Here is an 11403-nt window from a genome sequence, read left to right on the forward strand (position 1 = left end):
AATAAAATGGCTGCATCTCTTTATCTTGCCTTATGAATGAAAGTGACAGCAAATACAGCTACAAAGAATTAATGACTCTACATTTCTAAAGTTAGTAAGACTTTATCTCATTTTTCTCCCAACCCCACTGGACACACTTTGAGATATCTTACTTTATAGTTGTTAACTGCAGTTATAGATAGGCTGGCAGTACAGCAGAAGTTGATGAAGCTTCTTCTTAGTAGAAGGCAGAAGATCTTCTGCTTGGTGAATTAACCTACATTTTCCACAGTCAAATGACCAGGAATGAACTAATAGCTGCTTGGAATCCTTTTTTGTCTTGTGAGACTGGATTCCTAGGACGCTTCAGCCTAAAGCTATATTTTGGAGACCACTAGATGGCTCTCTGTGTCTGTGACAAGGTGAATGCACACTAGATAAATTCGGATCTAGATTTATCATTCATGTTCAGGTACACATTGAAGCATTTCTTTATGTGTATAACACAATGTGTGATAAGACTCAAATTAACTCCTCCTGTATCAGCAACACAATAACATCTCTCTGTGTATATATCTGCTCCCATTCTTACATTTACAATATATAGAAGCAAATTATTTGTTTAAAGGAATCTCTGTTTAAGAATGTCTGGTTGGGACTGAAAAAATAGCACTCCACAACTAAGCCAGATTGTGATTCTGTTGGACAAAGACATGCTGAATGTTCAACTTTATGAAAACAAAAACTTTTCTTTTTAATCTGGAGAGTATTAACACAGCTTCTGTTTGGCTTCTAGTTGAGGCCTTCTATCCAAAAACACCCATAGATTGCATGCAGGTTGTACTGCCATCAAAGTGCTTGCTACTGCCCCAAATGTTCAGTAAGTTCAGCTAATACCACCCCTAGCGGCGAGGAGAGGAATAACAACCCATTTCTAAGTTATAATATAAGAATGTTTTTGAAAGGTACAAGTTGAGCTATTGTTTGGAACCGTAGAGACTCAGCCACTTGCAGTGTGATGAAAATATAGACTGCAAACACAAAGGAAAGTCCCGCCTTTTAAATGGAAATATCATAATGCTCAAGTTTCAAAAGCCATGTCAAATCTGCATTTTCAGAAAATTTTTAAAAAATTACTTTTTTCTTTATTTCTCTTGTTCTTTGATGCCAGTGCCCAGTTAGAGTGATAACAGGGTTTTTCTTAATTGTACTCCACTGTTACTAAAATTCAAACCATTATCCTTGAAAGAATAAAACACATTAAATGCGACTCAGGGTTAATCTGTGGAAATGCACAGGTGGTAGTGCATGGGCACAGCTTTTATAATCAGAAAAGCAATATGCATCTAGAAGGTCCCACGAGGTTGTGTGCATCAGTTTTGATATAGCCTGCATCCAATAAAACATGGCGATTTGGTTCATGAGGTGTCCCATTTCTAAAAGCCCTGGCCTATAGCAGTGCTACTTTCCCTTAATCTTTGGGTTAATGTAAGCCATATTGTTACTTTGATATAGATAAAGCCCATATGAAAAAAGGGAGACTGCTGAACCTTCAATCCATGTCCAGGTAGACTCTGCTGTTTCTAACAAGAATCCCCAAATATCAGTTGGGTTGTACTTACCAGTGGGTAGAATCACCAAGCTTAACCTTTCTCAACATTTTTTCTCCAGATGCAAAGTGTATAAGCTGAAATGGAAGCTGCCTTCCAAGGATAAGGTGGGCCAGATCCCTTTCTATCTTTTTGTCACCTCCTCCCTGCATAAGTCTGTGTGGGCAATTGTATTCATTTCTTGTTGTTGCTGTAACAAACTACCAAGAACTTAGTGATTTAAAATAACACACACTTATTCTCTTATTACTTGTGACTAGAGGTCATAGTCTGAAATATGTTTTGCTGGGCTAAAGTCAAGGGTGGCATTCTTTCTCGAGCCTCTGAGGGGAGAACCCATTTTCTTGCCTTTGAGTTTCTAGTGAGTGCCCGTATTCCTTGACTTATGGCCTCTTCTCCATCTTCAATGTGTGTCACTCCAGTCTCCGCTTCCTTTATCACATTGTCACATCACCTTGTCCTCTGACCTTGACTTCTTCTGCCTCCTTATAAGAATCCTTGTGATGACATTGAGTACACCTGGATAATCCAAGATACCCTTTCTATCTCAAGATGCGTAACATTACCACATCTTCAAAGTCCTTTTGGCCATTAAAAAAAAAAAAACATATTCACAGGTTTTGAGGATTCAGATTTGGAACTCTTTTGGGGACTCAGCCCTACCACACCAAAATAAGCTCACTCCTGTTTCATAAGCTCATATCTGTTGTCCTCCATCTCTTTTGTCACTTCTTTCTTTTGTTTGCTTGGATGGAAGATGAAGATTTAGAATTAAGAAATGCCACACAAACCTGAAGCCCAAGTCATATGTCCCAACCCAATCTTTTCCTAAAGACCTATGCAGCAGGGCACTGGGCATTAATGCATTTATTAATAAAATGAAACTGTCATTTCTGTTCTATTGTTCCCTGAGTTTAGTTCCTCAGAGCCTCCTATGAGAAGTTATAGCAATAGATAGGAAAGACTTATGAGTTCCTCACTAAGACCATCTAATAGACCAAAACATGCTTCTTCTTAACCTTGATGTAACTGCTGCAAAACTCCAACCACCCTGAACCCATATAAAGGAGCAACTAGGTAAAACTGGACTTCAAAGTTCACTTCTTTGCTGACCTACTTTGCACACACTTAAATTGCGGGTACACTTCAGTGAACCAGAACTCTAAGTGGGACTTCAAAACAGCACATTTCTTCATTTTTCTCAGGGTTAGTTTGCTGGAGCTGGAGGTCCTAAGCCTGAATATTATAGACACATTGGGAATGCATAATAAGGTAGAATATTTGAGTTCTTTTTCTGATTAGTTTTTATGAATCTTGCCACATCAACACTTTATGCTAAAAGAACAATTATCAACATCATAAGAACACACTGCTCTAGGTACATATGGTGCAGTCCTCACCATAAACTTATAAGATAATCACATTTTATGACTTAATAAATTGAAACATGGAGACATCAGGTATGTTTTCCAAGTTGGATGTTTAAAAAGTTGTACAGCCAAGATTCTAACATAGCTCTGAGCTTCTCAAAAATGTAATCTCTTAACTCCCACCTTATCTTTCCTCCATCATATGTTATAATTGTCTCATTTACATTATAACGGTAATAATATTTGTCTGGCTCTCCTCACAAAGTCACTGTGAGGATAAAATTATAAAAGAGATGAGAGAGGGCTTTGATAAATTTAAACATACACTACAATTTATTCTTTCTAAAATATGTATTTTCATACTGAAGTATTGAAAGTCTAGATGAGAAAGTGTAAAGACAACTTATCTTTTTTCTCTTATTATTTTTTAATTCTGTAGGTAAAAATGATTATTTTTAGAAAAATAGAAGCATGAATAGAGAAAAATGTAGACTTTCACCCTCTATAATCCCTGTTAAGATTTTTATAAAGTTCTAGACTTCATATTTTACAGGAACAAGGTCATACTTTACATACATTTTTGTAAAATTGTTCTATCTTTCTGTGTCAATAAATATATCCTCATTTTGAATGAGTACATTGTCCTCCGTTAAAAGATTATGATTCAATTAATTAAATTCCCATCGTTTTGAACATTATTATATAATATGCTTTTAATAGTCCAACCTGGAAGTAGATACTTCTGTCTTTTATCCCTTTTTTTTTCTGGGCTATTACAAAAGCTGTGATGGATCCAATCTGTTCTTTGGTTGAAGGCTGACAAATAGACTAAGTTAAGAAGGTGCTATTAGTCTGTTTTTCTTCTGGATGGCTTATCACTTCCTACAATGCATAGTTCTTTCTATTTCTCCATATTTTGTCTATTCATAGTCATTTACTTTACAGGGCTGTTGGGAGATTATTTAAACACATTTGTGAAAAGGCCTTGAAAAACATAAATGCTACAAAAATATATATGATTAAAATTCTTCCTAAGTCTATGTTTCAAATGAATAATGATGAGGTGTAATTCATCCTGACTAAAAAAGGAGTCATCCTGCTTAATTCTCTACCACATGAACTCTTGCAGGCTCATCTCCATTAACAAACCAGCCCTGGCCAATCAGACACCAGCCTTTCAATGTCAGCGTTTACTCCTCATGACATAATGCCAGCCAGGTCAGGGATCAACCCACTTTTTCAAGGCAGAAGATCAAATACAGTTGACTGTCTCCCTGAAAGTGCATGAATCTTACACAATTAAATAAAATATCTGAGAATTTGGCTGAGGTGTCAGGTTGAGGAAAGGAGAAGGAAACAAAGAGAGTTGGCTTACTCTTAGCTCACCTCTTCCCCATTGCTCTTTTCTCCTGTGATCTCATAGAGAAAATATCAGCAAAAGACAACTGAGAGGTTAAAGATTTCTATGAGTTTGTCATTCATACATTCACTCAAAAAGTAATATGGCAGATGCTAAGAGATGTTCTTTCTTCTTGCCTAGTTTTATGGATTTAGCATCACATTTCTGGTGCCACATAGGTCCTCTGCTCTTGTTTATATGTGGCAGTAGCCAGAGCTAGCAGAAGAAAAGACAATGAGATTTCTCATCTCTATATTTACTGTTGCCACTAAAATGAGCAATACTTTCCTAAGAGAGTATACGGTTATCTAGGGCAATGGGACTCAAAGTAGCTGGTTTGTAAATTATATATCCATGATGAGATAAGGAGCTTAGGTCAGTATGAATCAACACACTGCTTTCCTTATCAAGAAAGCTTGCTATGAAAAAATTTGGATGTTTGCTTTGTGGTGTAGTTGGTGGAATAGGCGTGGGAGTGGGGTAGACTCTGTATGGTCATAATTTCCTGAATGATAGTTTGCCTATAGAAAAAACTTATGAGCAATGTGAAGGACCAACATTTCTCAAATATCTTGGGGATCTTAATGATATTTCTATGGAAGGACTTAAGGCTCTAGAAGCTGTGTTAGATATGCCACAGGTTAAAAGTTGCTGTTAATACAGAAACAGTACTGTGGCATGTCTTCTTTTTCCAGGCAAGTGTGCAACCTACGTAGGAACCTAGTTTTTTATTTCTAAGCTCACTTTTTTTTTTAAGAGAAAAAAAATGAGGGAGAGGGTAAAGAGGAAGGTGTGAGGGTGAATGGAAACATTTTACATGTGAATCATATCTCATTTTGATTAGTAATTTCTAATAGAAAATTAGTTGAACTTTAACACTTAAGTGATTCTTATCAGATAATGACCAACACCTCTCCACTAGTTATTTGGGTAACACTATAACTTTCCCAAAGTACTTTTACTTTCTCATTTGATTCACAACATCTTTGTCAGATTGGTAAAGTACCTTCTTTTGATTGATAAGTGTAGATGCTCAGAGATAGTCACTTGCCCAAAATTACGTGGCTAGTAAGAGATAGATTGGGAACATCTGCAACGAAACAGGCAGATTGGGAACATTTTGGCCACTATTTCATATGCTTTTCATTACATTGTGCCCTTTTAACTATTGTGGTTGGAATTTGACTGGGGGGTTATTTATAAAATAAAATCTAATGGCACAAAATCCATGTTGCCTTCTGCAGCACCAGAAGATAAAACATGAGGAATTAGAAATTGGCATTAGTCTTCAGATAGCTCAGCTGATTCGATCATAAATTAACTCTAAGATATAATGGTCAGACAAAATTCAAGAGCAAATATATTCTTCATGGATTAAGTGATACTCTTCTGGCACGCGCAAAGAAAAGTGGGAGAGACAAACTAATTGCTCAATAAATGGTGCCTGCTAGTCTCCTTTGCTCCACTTATCTAGAAAAACGAATACATATTGTAAGTAAATAACTAAATTAAAAAATACTTCCAAGTTAATGCCAGGTCTCTGTTCTTCAAGAGGAACCTGTAAAAGATCACTGCTTTAAAAAGTTTTGCATCACTTGACATTTAATTTGAAATTGTTTATCTTTAAGTCAGCAACAATTAGATGCGACTATCAGATATTCATCATGAATTGCAGAATACATTTCTTGCAGATGAGAAAGAGCTGTGCTTTGCATAGAGCAAGTCAAAGAAAGCCAACACAGTTGAGAGCAGATGTTTTAAAAATAAATATCCCTTACTGGTCCCCTCATGAGGTACCCCTGTGCCATGCAAAAATAGTGCTGTGTTAGCCAAATTCTAATAAATAGGCTTCAGTGCTTAGTCCTGTACTGTCAGAGAAAATGCACAGTCTGAAACACTTATATTTCCATGACAGAAGCATATATTAATTTGTTAGTACATATCGCTCATGAAGCAGGCAAAGTTGTGGTTGGTGTATTCAACAAGAGTGTTGAAAACAGTAGTGTGATCACTTTTTTTTTAATTAAAAATTTTTTTTAATAGTCGGGGTCTTACTATGTCACCCAGGGTGGTCTGGAACTCCTGGGCTCAAGCAGTCCTCCTGCCTCAGCCTCCCAAGTAGCTGAGACTACATGCAGGCGCCACCATGCCTGGCTGTGCAGTCACTTTTTAATTGCATGGATTTGGATCTAAGCCAATTATATTACATCATTAACTCTGCCTAATAGAACCAATATAAAGTTAACATGAGGTGTATATTTTTTTAAAAAATGTGTACTTGTCACTACTTCAGCAAGTAAACTTTAGGAAGTTAACTTTGAAGAAACTACACAAAACCTGTAGAAGAAAAAGTCATATGGAAAGGAGAGAGGAAGAAAGTATAACTGCAGGAATTTAATTTAAGTGTAAATGGAATTAGATTCATATTCAGCATCATTATTTGATGGTCATAAGAATAGAATTTAGAACAAAGAAGTAATCATTTTAATAAAATGGGTTAGCCTCAAGTGGGGTTTAAGTGTTGTAGTGAAGTCAGAATTCTTTTGATGGAAAACTGCTTTGACTCCATCCTATGTTTAATGTTTTATTAAGCTTTTATTATGCAGTTATAATATACATGTTTTCCAAAAGTATGTAGTTAACTAACTTACTTTTAATGAATTTCCCTACCTGAAAGAAGCTGACCCCCTAGAAGGTGATGATCTTATGTGATTATCTTATTTTGAATACATAGTGTATTGAAATAAAACTATTAAGCTTTTCGCATAATAGTTGGTTTGTCCATCTCAGTGGCAGCTCTTTCCATTTAAGAGTTGTGGCAGGATGTTACCAAAACTATTGCTCGTTAATTAAAACCTTCAGATGAATGTAATCAGCAGTCCAAAAGAAAGTGAGAGAAAACAGCTGTTGCTGCTCTTGCTCTGAAAGCAATTTTGATTTAAGTAAGATACAAAATTTTATTTTACTTGGTTGTGTGAAAAAGTCCACTTTCTTCTAGAATCCTTTATTCAGGGAGCCGCACACAACCAACAAATTAGGTCACTGGGCAGTAGACTCCGAGGATGGTTGCTAGATTAAGTCAATTTTATTTAATGTGTAAAATGAGTTTGACATCCTTTTATATGTAGAAAGTTTTTAAAAATCACATCACTGCATTAGAGGAAGGTCCACTTTTCCAGAGAAGCAAGGGAAACATCAGTTATTATTTTCACTGAAAGCAGATTATGGTCATCTCAAAATTACATATTACAGTGACCTGGCATTGACCAGAACATTCTTAATACAGAATATTATAGAATGACATTTAAATGATATACCAAAAGAAAGACAAGTTAGATATGTTTGAATTTAAAATAAAAAGGGAGATGAAAGAAAATGTAGTCAGTTGAACAAACTAGATCTGAGTTAATATAATAATCTCTCCCTTTCAAGATGTGTGCCATGAAAGTAACAGTGACAACAGTGATTTAAAATATGTTTCTGAGTTGAAATACAGAAGCAAATGTGCTTGACAGAGTATTTATTTTATTGTCAGCTTGTCCCTGGAGGACTTTATTCCCCCCCACCACCCCTGGTCTTAGAGCTTTGAAGTTTACAGATTCTGGATTCTGCTTCATGGTTTTTCTGGTCCCCTTGTTGTAATGTGCTGTATGCTGCACACATCCATTCTAGAACACAACTTCCCTTCTAACTAAGGAACACGAATTTTGGTGAAAAATTCTTGCTACTTAAGACTCTTGCCAAACAATCTACAAATGAAAAGGAGTCTGGGGACTGTGACCACTATTGGCCACTTACGAAGTATTAGGTAATAAAGAAGCAATGATGAGAAGCAAGTGACGCTGACTCCTGCATTTTGTTAGATCCGATTCTGCATGTATATTAATCATGATGCACCCTATGGATGCAATTTCATGTTTATAACACTTTGGTCATTGGCAGCATTGTGTACCTATGTTTTCCGTGCCTTCCCATCTGCTGCCTACACCATTCAGATTCAGGTGACAGAAATATTTTATATAAAAGTTAATTAGCCTGCACTCTACAGATCAAATCTCTGTAGTTCGGCTAGGAATCTTCTGGGCAACTGCTGAAAATGGCTTGTACTCAACCTTCCTAAGATTAAAAATGTGAGATTTTTTTTTTCTAGAAAAAGAAATCTTTAGTACTCCCTTGACAATTTATGCATAGATGATATCAAACTTTCCACTGTATATTGCCCTTACTCATTTTAGTTTTTATCTCGGCACATATATCAGAAGTGGAAGAAGATTGGAAATACGTATTTTTCCAGCTGCAAGAGTTGAGTGAAAATGATGTAGAGTCAGAAATCCTCCAGAGTGTGGACTTTTTTACTAGTACACTGACCAATGTTGATCGAGTCCCTGGACTTTTGTCAGCTTCTCAGTCTTTAAAATGGGCCCATGCCAATTACCTATTTGCTTCATAGATACTTTGTGCAAGGCTTAACACAGCTTGAGATTATGATAAAAGTAACATACAAAAGGCAGAAAACTCATTACTAAAAGGACTCTGTCTTGTCCTTAAATATTCATCTCCTCATTATTAGTTGTCAACGTTAAGTTCACAAATAGCTCTTTCATTGAAAATATATTTAGCCTTTTTAATAAAACACTAAATAATTTAATTCCTTTTTTTAAAATTCTTAGATGATGCGGACAGAAATGGGCTGAACACAGCAACTGAATACCAGCCTCTGAGTCCACATTACATAGAAGGAAAGTAGGGACAAAGAAACAATCCCCAAATAAATCTCCCCGTCCATCTTTACACTTTTATATATTTCTAATGCTTTCCAATATCCGAGACTAATTCACCACTCTTCTTTACCTATGGCTTCTGTACTAGGTGCAGATTTTCTATTTACCCAAAGGAATTCAGACCGATGTGCTTTCTTCCCTACACCATTGCCTAAGGCTCAGGCACACCTTCCGAAGAAGTCAGAGAGAGCAGATGCTGCTTTTCCGACACATGCTGTCAGAGTTCCTCTTGGGAGTGTGACACCTAGCCAGGAGTCAGGGATATCCCACCCCCATACCCTGCTCTTGTCGGTCTTCAGAAACTCGACCACTCTCCACGGTCCTGAACCTCGACTTCTACTTCCCGTCGGGCATCTACTAGATTTCTCCCCGCGGGTCAAAATATGATTTTCCCTCATATTCTCCCCACTTCTTTCCTTCCAGCCGCGACCTCTCTGCGCGTTTTATTTCCATCCGCGCTTAAAATGTTTTATTCTACTTCTACTAATGTCCTTCTACCTACCACCTACGAACATGGCCTAATCGTTAAACAATATCAAAGTTATAAAGCAACAACTCCCCTCAGACTTTACCCAGCCGTTTTATCTCCCCTCATGCAATGGCCTCGGCCCCCAGCAGCGCCCGTCTCCACTCCACGCACCAGACTCCTCTCACCTGACTCTCCCGCGGAAACTCGTGGCGCACGATGCTGATCACTGGAATGTGCAGGACTAAGCTGACCAAGTCGAGCTCCATCATTTCGCCCTGGCTCTGGGGGAAGGCGAGCAGCGCCGACACCCCTTGCACCACCACGGTATGGCACACACTTTGCAGGAAGGAGAAAGGGTCACTGCTCCACGGCGAGCTAGGAGAGGAGAAGGGCAAAAGCGGCAGATCGCCCAGGCCTGCCTCGATGGCCATCACTACTTCCAAAGACAGGTTGTAGGGTAGCAGCCCTTCCACGCGGTTCAGGTTGTCCACGGCAAATAGGAGGGCGTCCCGTGGCCACAGGGTCTCCGCCCTGGCGCCCTCCCCGGGCTTACGGGAGCCCGGCGGCCCCCGGCCATGCAGCGCGCTCCCCAACCAGCGTGCGCCCGGCGAGGGCGCCGGGGGCCGCCTAATCCCTGGCTCCGGCTCATCCCTCTGGGCTCCTGCTCGGCTGCCGTCCGGAGCGCGGCTGGCCGCTCGGGGGGCCGTGGTCCAGGGCTGCAAGTGCACCGCGCCCACCCTCACCGCGTGCCCGATGCGCTTGAGGATCTGGCAGGGCTGCGGGTGCGAGGAGGAGCCGGGCACCCCAGCCAGCACCAGTGCGCAGGGCGGCGGCAACAGCAGACAGACCCTGCTCAGCAGCCACCACAAACTCAGTCTCCTCATTACTGAGACCCGTAGGGAGAAAGCGCGCCCCCTCCTGCGCCCCGCTTGCCCCTCTGCAGCCGCTGCCTGAGGTCTCCGCCTCCAGGTCCCGCGCGCAGCTTCACTCCACTCGGTGAAGCAGTCCCAGGAGCTGGAGCGGTCTCTAGGCCATGCAAGTTGGAGCCTAGCTTGCCCCCGGCAGTCTCAGATCCCGCTCCCAGGTCCCTCCGCCTGGCATCCTCTGCCCGCCCGGTCACTGCGCTGAGCAGGCAGGCAGGCGGGCCGGCGCCTGTCACCCGCGGCTGGAGCGCCCGTTCCCTGCCCGCCCCATCTGCAGGTCGCCTCGGGCACTGCGTCCAGTCCCGCGTGGCGGCCGGGCTGAGAAGCGGCCGGGCTGAGAAGCAGCCGGAGTTCCTCGGGGGCAGCAGTGACAGAGGAGCGACGCGCTCTCGCTTGGATTCTTTTCCTTTTCTGCCCAGGCGAGACCCACTTATTTCCTGGGGTCGCGTTGGGGAGGGCGTTCACGCCCGGGGTGCGGAAAAGAAGCCAAATCCACCTTGCTCCACTGTCGGCCACCCTCCTGCAGGCTCCTCCAGCGCTGACTTCATTTTCTCTCTTCTCTCGCTACTTCCTCTATGCCTTTCTTTCGTTATTTTTCCACCGAGTCGCCACCTCAGCTTGCTTCCTCGGAGGAGCAACGCGACTGGCCAGCAAAGGGTGGCTCTGCTCCAAGCGCCAAAGTTCTCCCCGCCTCAGCCGGCGCCTCCCTGTAGCTGAGCCCTGGCGCCTGCCTGTCGCTTGGCTGCGCTAAACGCCCACTGTTGGTGAGATTCCCGAGTGGCACATCCCGCGCCCCTGGAAAGTCCTTTACCCTCAAAGGCTGGGAGTCGTAGTTTGCAAAATTCACTAAAACCTAAGAAGGAAAAAAGGAC

General features: G+C 40.9%; 1 protein-coding gene and 1 long non-coding RNA gene across 2 annotated transcripts in view; one reads left to right on the forward strand and one right to left on the reverse strand.

Moving 5' to 3' along the window:
* Nucleotides 1–1668, forward strand: part of LOC131384382 (uncharacterized) — a 118574-nt gene extending 116906 nt beyond the window's left edge. The window contains exon 3 of the long non-coding RNA XR_009215184.1: nt 1651–1668. This is a non-coding gene — a long non-coding RNA (uncharacterized LOC131384382). The remainder of the gene's footprint in view (nt 1–1650) is intronic.
* Nucleotides 1–11176, reverse strand: part of GRIN3A (glutamate ionotropic receptor NMDA type subunit 3A) — a 163697-nt gene extending 152521 nt beyond the window's left edge. Inside the window, exon 1 of the mRNA XM_032164708.2 lies at nt 9794–11176. Coding sequence (XP_032020599.1) covers nt 9794–10492 — 699 coding nt within the window. The 5' untranslated portion in view covers nt 10493–11176. The remainder of the gene's footprint in view (nt 1–9793) is intronic.
* Between the last annotated feature and the right edge of the window lie 227 nt (nt 11177–11403).

The sequence above is a fragment of the Hylobates moloch genome, unplaced genomic scaffold, assembly GCF_009828535.3.
Source record: "Hylobates moloch isolate HMO894 unplaced genomic scaffold, HMol_V3 SCAFFOLD_10, whole genome shotgun sequence".
NCBI classification, from domain to species: domain Eukaryota; kingdom Metazoa; phylum Chordata; class Mammalia; order Primates; family Hylobatidae; genus Hylobates; species Hylobates moloch.